Below are 14,232 nucleotides of genomic sequence, written 5' to 3'. Positions count from 1 at the left end.
CGTACTATGAGGGGCCCTGTGCCAGTGCCGTCGCCAACGAGTGGGCCCCCCTGCTTGCTCAAGATCACAGCACTTGCAAAGTTGAAATACTTACCTCTCCCTGCTCCACCGCCGTGACGTCTTCCGCGTTTCCTGACAGTGACATTCTGGTCAGAGAGCGCGATGACATCACGTCTGTACGCCCTCTGCCTAAACAGTCCAAGTACAGTGAGATGGAAGATTGGGACGACGAGGAGTCCAGACTAGTACAGGGATTCCCTAGCGAGGAGACTTATTTAATTGTTTTCAAAGTTGGGACAGCTATTTTTGGGGAGCACTAGATTCTGGAGAATGATATATGAGGCCCACCATACACTGGAGCATTCCAAAGGTGGACATCAGACACTAGAGCAGCATTTACAGGGCCCATTATGCACTGGAGCATTAGAAATGGGGCCCATTATATATGGAGCATTATTTGGGCCCATAACACAGTGGAGCTTCATCCATGGGAACCAACATATACTGTAGCATTATGTGGAGCTCATCACATACTGTTTCAAACATTATATGGGACCAATAATTCTGTATGGAAAAATATATGGGCCTCATTACTCTGTATTGCGCACTATGCGGTGGCCATAATACTGTATGGAGTAATATACTGTCCGTTTTTGGAGCTATTGGAGAATTTAAAATGGATATCAGTCATGAGATGTAAGAAGTGAAGTATTTTCCATTGTACTGTACTATACCGCTATTTCTCCTCCGTATCAGAGGATCATGAATTGTGGCATGTGTTAAAGGAGCCCATTGACACTCTTTGGCCCTGGGCCCATGAAAATCTGGAGCCAGCTCTACTCCCTCCACAACTTTAGCCAAATAACCCCCAGTTTTCAATGCCTAACTATTATTATAAAGTAAATTAAGGTTGACAAGCTTAAGTAATAATCATTGATGTTTTTGGCATTAAAATGGGCACTGTAGGTGTGTTTCCTGTCCTCCACTCCCTGCCGACCTTGGTACCCATTGACTTGCATTGGGTTTCGTGTTTCAGTTGGTCTTCGACTTTTCACGATAATCGGCCGATTTCGTTCGACCCGACTTTTGAGAAAGTCGGGTTTCATGAAACCCGACTAGACGCGAAAAAAGGCAAAGTCACTCATCTCTACCTATGACACAATTCCTACCAATCCTTATCTTCCCACTCCTGAAAGAATTTATCAACTAGCAGAGCTGGGGTTAGCCCAGCGTCACTCTTTAATGGAATCCTGTGTCCCTATAGATCACTTGCCTGAACTTTTGTGAGAGGCAGATCACACACCACTCATCCCTTCGGCTGCTGCTCGAATAGTAAACAAATTCCCCATAATCCCCTAGGGCTCTGCTAAACACTCCCTGTGTCCTGTGACTGTGTTTAACTACTCAGGTTGCTGGAAGATTTTTAAACAACAGCACTCAGCACTACTTCTGCATATCACACAGCGCCTCCCCTTGTAAGGAAGATAACAGCACCTCCCCTTTGTATGAATATGCTAGCTCCTCCTCTATGTATGAAGATACCAGCACCTCCCCTATGTATGAAGATATCAATGCTTCCCCTCTGTATGAAGATACCAGCGCCTCTCCTTTGTATGAAGATACAGAACCTCCCCTCTTTATAAAGATAACAGCGCCTCCCCTATGTATGAAGATAACAGCGCCTCCCCTATGTATGAACATACCAGCATCTCCCTTCTGTGTGAACATACCAGCGCCTCCCCTCTGTATGAAGATACCAGCACCTCCTTCTGTGTGAAGTTAAACCAAAAGGTGAGGGCCAATACGGTTTTCGAAGGTTAAATAAATTATTGTTCTCAAAATGGGCAGAACTCCAAACAAATCCCTGCCTATTAAACCACAAAAATTTACTTTTATTAAGTCCACTAAAAGAGAGTATGCAAATAGTGGGTGAAAAGATTGCCCCTAATCTGCCTGAAGATTATATTAGCCCTTTAGATGCATTAGGACATTTGAATAGAATGACATCCCGGGATGTCAATACTTATTGGCTGAATAGGACAAACAAGATTAGAGCACTTATCACCCCAAAATGTTTCACCGTGTGAGGTGTCATCAGGGGATGGGACAATGGCGTGAATGTCTTAAGCCATATTGTGCTTATATGCATTTATTATTTAGTCACACTGTATAATATTGTGGGGAGAAGAAAAAAAAATTTCATGAAAATGGCGCCGGCGGTTGCGCCTGTGCAGTAGCTTCTATTGGAAACATCAGTGCCGTGTCATAAGCCCATACAGATGCATATGTAATCAGAGCACCACATTAAGATCCCCAAAGGCAGCCTCAGAGCACGAGAATCTCATTAACTGAAAACTACAAATACAGATCAAACAACAACCACAAGACGGATTTCATCAACCAAGGTATCATTTTAATCAGTATAATGCCGCCAACCTGACAGTGTCTGCAGTTTACTGAGCACAATCCTTATGACAGGTTCACTTTAAAGGACCTTCAAGTGAGGTTGTTCAAAACATGTTAAAGAATTAACCACAGATATTCTGTGGATGTAGGCTTCTGCAAATCTTTCTGTCTCTTCATGTAATTCCAGACAGACTTGATGATGTTGATATCAGGGCTCTGTGGGTGCATTTTACTTTCAGAAATCCTATTTCTTATTTAAGTCAAAGATAATCTTAATGATATTTTCTGTATGAATAATGTTGTTGCTCTCCTGCAAGACATTTGAAGTCAATCACACACCTTACTGATGGTATTACATGATCAATGATTATATCCCCGTATTCCTCAGCATTGATGGCACCATTAATCCGGACCAAATCCCCAACTTAATTTGCTGAAATGCTGCTCAAAACTTAAAAAGAACTACTACCATGTTTCAATGTTGCTTCACATTTTGACTCATTAGTCCAGAGCACGAATGGACATTTTCTGCACCCAAGTTCCTATGTTTTCATGCATAGTTAAGTGTCTTGTCCTTGTTTACATGTAGAATATACAGTTTTTGGCTTAACTAAAGATCACTTCTAATCAAAGACAGTAGACGGGTGTAGCTGGTCCCACTAGTTGCTGCAAGTTCTGAGTTGATGGTACTGTTAGACATCATCCAATTTCAAAGGGAAGGGAAGCATGATATCTTTCATTTATTGCACTAAGATTCCTTGACCGACCACTGTGTCTGCAGTCCTCAATGTTGCACATTTCTTGGTATCTTCAATGCTGAGAAATACAGATAGTTACACATCCATCTTGCAATATCATCGGGGAGGCATTTAATGGGTTTCAAATTTATACTGTAACAGGAGTATGACCACAAAACATACAGCCAATAACAACAATCTTCAGCATAAAAGATCTGTGGTTAGTTCTCCAGAGTTTTTTTGGAGAAACCTCCCTGATGAACGCCTTCAAAAACAGTGTGCAAGTATACCTAGAAAACTTCATGGTTGATGTGGTTTTGAAGGCAAAGGACAGCCACATCAAATATTGATTTGATTTAGATTTTTCTTTTATTTATTCACTTTGCATGTTGTTAATTGATAAAAATAAACTATTAGCGCCTCTATTTTCAAAAGCATTCACAGTTTGTGATATTTTTTATACACTTGCTTAAAACATTTGAACAGCACTGCATATCGGATAAATATTTTCAAGTTTAATCTCTTTTTAAATCATAAAATTTCTGAGGAGACGACTTCCCCCATTTACTATACTGTGAGGGTGGCTGCAATGACTCCCGTCACATTGATAGACAACCTGCTGTGCAGCTTATGTGTGTGCAGTGCAGCCTGTCAATCAATGTGTGTGCTAGGGAGTAATTGCATGACTGAAAGCCAGTGGCAACATGGAGGATATACTAACAACCCCCCCCCAAAAAAAAAAGTCTATATCCTACAGCAAGTAAATAAGTAAATACTAATAGTAAATCTAAACAACACATGCTGCTTAGTTAACGCTACTTTGATTAAAAAAAAAAGCACAAAAGCTATCCCACCACAACAAGGTGCACCCATCGGGATGGACTGTAGGGTATATGCTCATTTTGTTTTGCTTTTTCTGCTTTTCTTGGATTTATATACCAGCACATTTTTTTCAGACTTTAAGATGCATTTTACTATAAGCTTAAAAAATTGGAAAAACACATTTCTCTGTATTTAAAACTTCCAAGTTGGTGTAAAAAAGAGGAAGGGTCAGTTTACAGTGCACACATATCCCCAACCCTGATGCATGCACTGTACTTACATACTCATTGCTGCTTGATATGCACACACATAGCTTTACTACATACACTCACAGGTCTGCGACATGCGCATGCACATGTAATCTGCTATTTTCACAATCATAGCTCTGCTCCATCAACACACAGCTCTGCTATATCAAGACAAACACAAATCAACTACAGCACACATACATATCTCAGCTACATCAACACACACACATAGCTTAGCTACAGCAATACACACAGCTCAGCTACATCAAACAAGCATAGTTCAGCTACATCAACACATACAGCTCTGCTGCAATGCACACATAGCTCAGCTACAACACAAATACCCAACTCAGCTACAACACGCAAACAACTCAGTTACATCATACATACAGCTCAGTTACATCAACACACAAATCAGCTACATCAACACACATCTCAGCCAGGAACAGGCACAGACATAAGAGGGCCCCTGTGCAAGAGCAATATATGGACCTTTGCTGTCCAATAGCTTATCATAATGCACAATTACATAATTAAATTACATACACGCTGTATACATTACAACATTTTCCTTCAAAAAATGTCCATCTACTTTAGAGATAGAAGTGGACCCCCTTATCTCTTGGGTCACTATGAGGCTTCAGAGGTAGCACCAATAGTATGTCCGCTGTTGAGGCTTAGCTACCTTAATAAATTACATACACACTGAATACATTACAATATTTTCCTTCAAAACAGGTTACTGATTACATGCCCTGATAGGTCTTTTAAATTGGTACCTTTCTCTTCTGCATAGACCAAAAATCCTGACCTGCATCTCCATATAGTATGAACAGGTGCCTACTGCAGTGAATACATAAATGCTCTCCTGCCCTGTACTGATTAAACCAGGGGCGTAGTGTACATAGAAATCATGGGGAGCTATAGCAAATGTCCTAATTAGGCCACCAAACTCCTCACACCCCAAAAAAATATTTGGTTGGGTAGACGGGCTCATACAGCCAAACTTTTAAATACACAGGAAGGGATGTGCTTGTACACAGTAATTGTGCCTCTACTGAAGTGCTTTGTGTTCTCACCCACTACATACCCCCTTCATTTCCACCATAGAGTTTTATTTTCTCCCTGTAGCAGCTGCTCCAGTAAGGCAAACTAGCATATTTTTAATGCTACTTGCCTGCAAATTAAACCTATATCTGCAGGTAAATAGCATCTTTATGACATTTTTTGCCTATGACATGTTCTCCTTAAGTCTAAGTTTTATTTTAAATGTCACATAAGAATTTGGGCTGGAGTCACAGTAGGTTGCTCATATGGGGTAAATTTGTTGCAGACTATGTATTTACTATATGCTAATATACTTAAAGTATTTCTGCAGCTTGTCAGGATTTTTGTTAAAATCAATCAAATGAATGTGAAAGAGAATATTTACTTGAGTGGTATCTATTTTCCATGTAGAAAAAGAGTAGAAAGATTATAGCTTGTAAATAAGTAAATCTATTCTTGGCTGAGATAAAGCTAGACATGTTGTTACCTGCAGCTGCTGAACTTTGAAAAGGTCCGGAGTGGGTTTCTCCAGCATCTCCTCTGTGATAACTGCCTGCTGATCCACATTGACTGGACACAACGAAGTACTTGAGAGATATTCATTGTATATCTGACGAGACTCTTGTTTTAGCTTCAAAACAATATGATAGGTAATGTCAGGCTAAAAACCTTCATTATTGCTATTAAATGAGAACAAACATTACAGAAAAAGTGTTCACAAACTTCAGTTTCACCTGTGTCCTGGGACATTAACACAAAGATCCCATGCAGACAAAACACAAATAAGGCTTATACATTTATTTCTGTAGGTGAACCCTGATATTTTGAGCATCCTTGCTTGCACTTTCATGATTAAAAGAAACTTTGTTACCTGCAGAATTGCTGATCAAAACTGATTGAGGTCCTTTCCAATATATATTGTCTTGCCTATATTAGGACCACTGTCTCAACTTATTTTGGATAATGGCTTTTACATCCAATTTAGGCTAAGGCGAAGAGCACACATCTTTCCCGGCACGTCAGCTGTTTTGAACAGCTGCAGGTGGAATTGCGATCCACCCTTGGCTGTTAACTCGTGAAACGCAATTGTCAATCTCTGACAGCGGCATTTAATGTGATTGCGCCGGAAGCTCATCACTAATCCCGCCCATCAGCACCCGTGTCACATGACCGCGGGTCACCGAAGGGCTGGGCATGACAATCCGGGGTCTGCACCAGTCGGCTCTCATAGCAAGTGAGCATTTCTGCTACACGCAGGCGATATGATCATCACCTGTGTGTAGCAGAGGCGATCGGCTTATGGCAGCTTCTAGTCTCCCATGGAGACTATTAAAGTGTGCAAAAAGTTAAAAAAAAAGTTTTTAAAAATATTTAAAAAATAATAAATATATAAAAGTTCAAATCACCCTTGATTCGCCCCATTCAAAATAAAACAATAATAAAAAAAACACATATTTGGTATCATCGCTTTCAGAATCGCCAAATCTATCAAGCTATAAAAAGAATTAATCTGATTGTCAAACTGCGCAGTAAAAAAAAAATGTAAAAACGCCAGAATTATGGGGTTTTTTTCACCACAACTTTCCGGGCTGGTTAACTGAGTTTACATTATTTTCGTAGGGTAGCTGGGACCGAGGTTGGTTTAGTTCCCCCATTTTTTACCCACTTTCTCTCTCCTCTTTCCCTCTTCTTGACTTTATTTCTCTATATCTGCGTTTTTCCTACACAATCTCAGAATGATTAGTCCAAAGGTTACCAAAATGTGAATGGACATGACGTGTCTGATTTGAGATATCTAGGATTACAAGCTTGTTTTGTCCCTCACAATGTTGTATCTTACCTGTCTGTATATTCTGATGTATTCATATGTATATCATCTTTCTGGATTGTTGTACCTTATTTTGAAAAGTTTAATAAACACATTTATGGAAAAAAAATGCCATAACCGGTGATCAAAATTCGTATCCCCACCAAAACGGTATCATTAATAAATTAGCTTGGCATTCAAAAAATAAGGAAAAGAAAAAGGGTCCAGCTTTGCAAATTCAGTCCAATTTATTGTTAAAAACAAGTCCAAAACAGAGCAAAAAATAGTGTGTTCACATGAGTAACAAGTAGGTTGTTCTTTCTCAAAAGTTTTGAGAAAGTTTTTCTTTTTCCTTGGTTACTGCGTGAAGACTGCACGTGGTCCGGGCTATCCACTACACATGCCTTCAGGTGAGCTGGCTTCTTTTTCTCCATTCAAAAAATAAGCCAGCACCAGATGCTTTACACCACTCCATCTACTGTTTGGCATTTTGCTTAATGATGAAATGCATGAAGCTGCTCTTTCATAAATCTCCCAGCGCACAGATTTTGTGCTTATAACTCTGGTGACATGCAAAGGTGGTGAGCGTTGCCCTTCCCACTCTAGTTATCGCTCTGCTCTCCTCCGTCTCAGTCTTTGTCACTAAGCAGCCTCTTGCTGCATCTCCAACGCCGCTGCATCATCCTGCTGCTAGTGATTGCCTACCTAGCTATATGGAGGCACAGCCAGATTCTGCAGGAGCTTACTGTAACCCCACTGTGTACTGTAGAGGTTAGCTTCTCTGGCCTATCCCCAAGCAGTAGGGGATGTATTAGACGGTTCCTGATCTAAGGTTCTAGCAGGCCTGGATTGGTAATATGTCCAACCGGGCATTTTCCCGCTGGGCCGCTGTCATGTGGGCCGCGGGCGGCAGCGCCCGCTCATATGGCCACTTGCCAGCTGATGCGGCCACTGGCCTGGCTGTTGTACCTGCCGCCGGCCCTCTGCACGCACTGCAGGGTGATAAGCAGCCATGCACCCCATCCTCGCCCTATCTTGAGACCCCCCCACAGCCACTCACAGCATCGCTTGCCTGCTCTCTTCTCTGTACACAGGACCTGTGATGAGGTCACAGGAGCGGAGGAGTCAGGGGTCACATGATCAGGAGCCTTTGTCCAGACCCCTGATCATGTGACCCCTGACTCCGCTCCTCCTGTGACCTCATCACAGGTCCTGTGCGCACAGCCCTGCCTCTTAGTGTCTGCCGGACTCTGCTGTGCTGGTTGTCATGGTGCTGGATGAGGTAAGTATGTGTGGGGTCAGGAGGGGTTTACAGGGTAGTTGTAGCAGAGCTGTGTGTATGAGGTGTACGGAGCGAAGCCGTGTGTGTACGAGGTGTACGGAGCAGAGCCGTGTGTGTATGAGGTGTATGGAGTGGAGCTGGATGTGTACAAGGTGTACGGAGAGGAGCCGCGTGTGTACGGGGTGTACAGAGAGCCGCGTGTGTACGGGGTGTACGGAGAGGAGCCGCGCGTGTACTTGGTGTACGGAGAGGAGCCGCGCGTGTACTTGGTGTACGGAGCGGAGCCGTGTGTGCACTTGGTGTACGGAGCGGAGCCGCGTGTGTACGAGGTGTACGGAGCGGAGCCGTGTGTGTACGGAGAGGAGCTGCGCATGTACGAGGTGTATGGACCAGAGCCGTGTGTGTACTTGGTGTACGGAGAGGAGCCGCGCGTGTACGAGGTGTATGGACCGGAGCCGTGCGTGTACGGGGTGTATGGAGAGGAGCCGCACGTGTACGGGGTGTACGGAGAGGAGCCGCACGTGTACGAGGTGTACGGACCGGAGCCGTGTGTGTACGAGGTGTACGGAGCGGAGCTGCGTGTGTATGGGGTATACGGAGCGGAGCCATGTGTGTACGGAGTGGAGCCATATGAGTACGGGATGTACGGAGCGGAGCTAGATGTGTACGAAGCATACAAAGCGGGCTTTTCCCACGGACACAGGAGTACACGGCGGAGCCCCGAGGAGCATTTTAAAACTCACACATGACGTTCCACCGGAAGTGATATGCTGGAAGCTGACCGGAAATGAGATAATTTCATGAGGAGATTGTGACGGAACTAGGAATGCTTCAGATCCATCACTGTGTCCTCCTCCGACAGCACAGACAGCAGGATCGCCTTGGAATCGGGGATGCCGGCCATGTAAGCAGATCATGATACTGTATGTCCTACATTGGGAGGCTCAGGTGGGCACTACAGTGGGAGCCAGGCTGCTATAGTATCTTTATAGAATCTTTATTTATTTCTTTCTCTCTTTTTCTTTCTTTCTCTGTTCTTTCTTTCTTTCTCATTCTCTGTTCTGTCTTTCCCTCATTTTCTTTCTCTCTCTCTGTTCTTTCTTTCTCTCTCTAATCTTTCTCTCTCTAATCTTTCTTTTTTCTCTCTCTCTGTTCTTTCTTTCCCCTCTTTCTTTCCTCTCTTTCTTTCTCTCTGTTCTTTCTTTCTTTTCTTTACTTCTTTCTTTCTCTCTCTGTTCTTTCTCTGTCTCTCTGTTCTTTCTTTTTTCCCCCTCTTTCTTTCTCTCTCTGTTCTTTCTTTCTCTCTCGCTCTCCTTTCTTTCTCTCTGTTTTCTTTTTTCTCTCTCTGTTTTCTCTCTTCCTTAGTGCCAATCTGTGTGCCCATAATGCCAGCCACTGTGCCCTCAGTACCAGTCAGTGTGATCAGCAGTGCTAAATGGGTGCGGTTGGGCGTGGACATGGGTGTGACTAGTTGCGAAATGGATGTGGCCGGGGCGTGGCCTACAATTTGCAGTGGCTCGCTGCGCACACCGCTGTCTTTCTCCCTCTTTCCCTTCTTCAAAAGTTGGGAGGTATGATAGGGGCGGCTGTGACCAGGGGGTCTGGTTGCCCAATGGATAGCAGTTCTGCCAGAAATTCTGTCACCATGCGTACAAAAGGGGACAGAGCTTTGGGAGGAGTACTGTACCTAAAAGCAATAAATAGGACTGAGCTGAAATACTGGGCACAGCTGTGACTACATGTTATATAGTCGTGTTAATCTCTCACTTCTTGTAACCTACAAGTGTACAAAGATATTATATAGTCACCATGTGACTAGTGGGCCTGTGTAACTTCAAATGTCAGGGCTGAATTTTAGTCCCAATCCGGCCCTGGGTTCTAGTCCAGTTCCTTTCTAGTTTCCTGTAAGGTACTCTCTTGTATTTCATCTTCTGTTTTCTGACCCAGCTATCCTACTCATTTATTTTGAACTCTCTGCTCCTGACCTCTGCCACGTACAGTTTATTGAACTTGTGTTGCCTGCTCTGACCTCGAATTCTGACCACGTCTTTGACTTCGTCCACCTGTACCTCATACCCATGTCACTGACCTTCTGATTAGCTGCTTCAAACCCGAAGACTGCCCTGGAGTAGAACTTGGTAGCTAACTACGGCCAAGTCTATCCTCTCTATACACTGAGCAGTAACTGAAACTGGACAGTAGCCATCTCTATGACTGGAAGCCAAATGCTGCTGGGGGAAAAAAGTTAATTTCTTCCTGGAAACAAAGCACTCAGTGCAGATGCTGCATGTTGCACAGTATCAAAAGGCAATTTCTACTTACCTACAGTACATTGATAAGTTTAACTATTATTTTACCTTACTATTTTGTAGGATATACAGTTATAATCAAAACTCGTAGCCTTGTTTGTTCTATACTGTTATTTTAGCAAAATAAAGTCAGTCATCTGTCAAATGGCTATATAGAAAGCAACATAAATGTATTTATAGTGAATGATTACAACAAGGATGAGCATAATATACATCTAATTTACTAACAATAAAATATATAAAATATATAATAACCTGCTCAGTATCCTCTGCAGGAATGTTCTGGTACTTTTCACAAGATTTCCAGAAATATATATTCTCAGCACTGTATTCTTTCTTTAGAAATTCCTGGAGAAAAGAATTTTATATCATATCATATCATATCATATCATATAGAAAAATCTTACTGAATATGAATAAATATGTGACATTTTTATATTTAGTCATCTCAGACTGTCACTGATTTATACGTCTATATACTTTTCTAGAGCTTTTTTAGGTCTCTTGTAACTGGTAGTATTAGTACAGTGTTATGTTTAAATAAAGTAGTAGATATGCAACAATAAGTTGTAACATGAACAGGCTTCCATGAATAGGTTTAGTGCTAGTCATTCCATCTACCTGCCATGGCCTTCACCTATTACCCTGTACAGGGATCTGAAATTACACAGGGGCTGCTGAGTTGGGGCCATGGAGTAGGTTTGCTGGCTGGTGGAGCAAGTGGCAGAAAGAAAGGTCATCATGTGGGACCATTACCAGGAAAATAAAGTCAGGGACAGAATCGGAAATCAGAAGAATAGTTGTTAAATTAGTCAAGGTCAGTAAAACAATCAAAGAGGTGAAATAAATACTGAGCAACAGGAATAAATGAAGGGTAGTATAGAATATAACCAACAGTGGAAGTCTGAGACTCAGGAGTATAGAAAACAGCAACTCAGGGTCTAACCTCTAAGCTTCCATGCTGGTGATAGCACAAATCCCAGGAGAAAAACAAGGTATCGCCCAGCACATATGTGGAAACACAGGTGACAGGTACAGACAAGGATGTTACATGATTATACTGAGCATTTATTACTGACAACTAGAGTTGAGCGACTTTTGGTTTTTTAGGGTCGCGTTTCGTTTCGTGAAACCCGACTTTTCCAAAAGTCGGGTCGAGCAAGATCGTCCGATTATAGGGAAAAGTTGGGGTCGTCCCGAAACACGAAACCCAATGTAAGTCAATGGGGAATAAAAGTCGGCAGTGAGAGGAGGACAGGAAACACACCTACAGTGCCCATTTGAATGCCAAAAGCATCAATTCTTCTTACTTAAGCTTGTCAACCTTAATTAACTTCATAATACAAGTTACGCACTGAAAAATGGGGGTTATTTGGCTAAAGTTGTGGGGGGGAGGGCTGGCTGCAGGTTTTCATGTGCCCTGGGCGAAAGAGCGCCCCTTTAACACATACCACAACTCATCATGCTCCGATACGGCAGAGAAATAGCGGTATAGTACAATGAAAAATACCTCACTTTTTACATCTCATGACGAGGCCCATCTATTTCTCCATACAGAATCATTGGTCCCATATAATGTTTGAAACAGTATATGATGAGCTCCACATAATGCTACAGTATATGTTGGTCCCCATGGATGAAGCTCCACTGTCTTATGGGCCCAAATAATGTTCCAAACATAATGGGCCCCATTTCTAATGCTCTAGTGTATAATGGGCCCTGTAAATGCTGCTCCAGTGTCTGATGTCCACCTTTGGAATGTTCCAGTGTATGGTGGGCCCCATCTATCATTCTCCAGAGTATAGTGCTCCCCAAAAATTGCTGTCCCAACATTGAAAACAATCAAATAAGTCTCCTCGCTAGGGAATCCCTGTACTAGTCTAGACTCCTCGTCGTCCCCATCTTCCATCTCACTGCACAGTATTTCAACTTTGCAAGTGCTGTGATCCTGGGCAAGCAGGGGGGGCCCACTCGTTGGCGACGGCACTGGCACAGGGCCCCTGATAGTACGGTGGTTTGTCTGATGGCGGGTGGGCCGAACCTGCACTTTCATCTGCAGCTTCCTCTTTGTCATCGTGTAAGATGGAACTGTATATGGGAAGGGTAACCTGAGTTTCATCAGGGTCAGATTCAGGCCGGGTAGCGTGCGAGGGGAATGTAGTGGTCTGGGTCAATGTACCAGCAGATTCATCGAGCAGTGGCTGGGCATCAGTGCACTTGTGTCGCCCCCAGGAGTACGGTCGCCACAGTGGCATTACCTTCTTCCTAGGAAGTGTGATGTCATGCTTGGGAGCAACGAAGGATCTCTCAAGCAGGTTAACTGATTGGGCGGCGTTATTCCCACGAGTCATGACCCTCCAAACAGCGTTCATGAAGGCAAAGTGTTTGTTTTACGTGGGCAGTATGGTTGCAAAGCTGAACCTTAAAGGAATGTCCAGAAGGGCACCACCAGGAGTGGAGCCTATGGTTAAATTCGACTCCACCTGGGAAACCTCAACCATGCCAGCTACAGAACAGATGCACACATTGCAAGCTTAATTCCGTTAACGAACGAGACTCCGTCATGCCCCGCGGTCCGAGTCCGGCTTACTAGAGGGACACATGAGGCTCTGGCACATGAGATTGGCCAATAACTGGTGTGTCATGCCCTTACATGTCCGTGGCTGCATGTGCGCTACACTGAAAAGGCCAGCGTTTGTCGCTTACAGGTGCAGATAACCCGCTGAACAACGTTAGTGATGGGGATCACTGATTACAATTATTACCCGCGAACAATGATTTCCCAGTAAGTGCAGGTCAACCGCAGTTCCGGAATTAGGCCTAACCGTCATTCCTGAAAAAATGAAAAACTTACGTGTGCAAACCACAGGTGCTGTAGCTTGCTTAACAGCTCGCCAGCCGTTCTCACGCCCAGTATGGATTACACGTGATTGCACAAAGGTTAGAAAGGGTACCGTATCCCCGGATAACATGTATGGATAGCGTACACATTCAAAATATATGTCTCAGGAGGCAGGCTCAGACGGTGTTAGGCCCAGTATGGATTGCACGTGATTGCACAAAGGTTAGAAAGGGTACCGTATCCCCAGATAACATGTATGGATAGCGTACACATTCAAAATATATGTCTATACATCAGGAGGCAGGCTCAGACGGTGTCAGGCACAGTATGGATTTGACGGCCCAGATTACACAGTGGAGGAGCAGGGAGAGGTAAAGATTGCAAATGCTGGGGCCCTGCCCAAGCAAGGGGGGCCCACTCGTGGGCGTCGGTACTGGCACTGGGCCCCTCATAGTACAGCGGAGTGTCTGACGGCGGGTGTGCACCACCACCGTCAGAGACACTTGATTGCACTATGAGGGACCCTGTGCCAGTGCCCGCGCCCAAGAGTCGGCCTACCCACCTGTCCAGGGCAACGGCACTCGCACGGTGTCGTGCGCTAGGTGGTGACCCCGGCCATGGGGGGGGAGGCAGCACAGTTAGGGAGTTTTAGAAGGTGGCATATGTTGATGTTGGACATTCAGCTGATGCAAAAGGCGAAATAGGTGAAGTCCCAGGAAGAGGTGGACCAAA

The 14,232-nt window shown here is 43.8% G+C and overlaps 1 protein-coding gene across 2 annotated transcripts in view; it reads right to left on the bottom strand.

Moving 5' to 3' along the window:
- Window positions 1-14,232, bottom strand: part of RGS14 (regulator of G protein signaling 14) — a 292,753-nt gene that overhangs the window by 218,423 nt on the left and 60,098 nt on the right. For both annotated transcript variants that reach the window (XM_073566583.1, XM_073566629.1), the window contains exons 4-5: window positions 10,914-11,006; window positions 5,748-5,891 (exon numbers count right to left, since the gene is read on the bottom strand). In XM_073566583.1, the coding sequence (XP_073422684.1) occupies window positions 5,748-5,891; window positions 10,914-11,006 (237 nt within the window). The remainder of the gene's footprint in view (window positions 1-5,747; window positions 5,892-10,913; window positions 11,007-14,232) is intronic.

The sequence above is a fragment of the Dendrobates tinctorius genome, unplaced genomic scaffold, assembly GCF_039654945.1.
Source record: "Dendrobates tinctorius isolate UK_male_01 unplaced genomic scaffold, ASM3965494v1 ptg000001l, whole genome shotgun sequence".
In the NCBI taxonomy this organism is placed as follows: Eukaryota; Metazoa; Chordata; class Amphibia; order Anura; family Dendrobatidae; genus Dendrobates; species Dendrobates tinctorius.
Note: the sequence above shows the minus strand (reverse complement) of the source record. Positions and strands in the feature narration are given on the sequence as shown.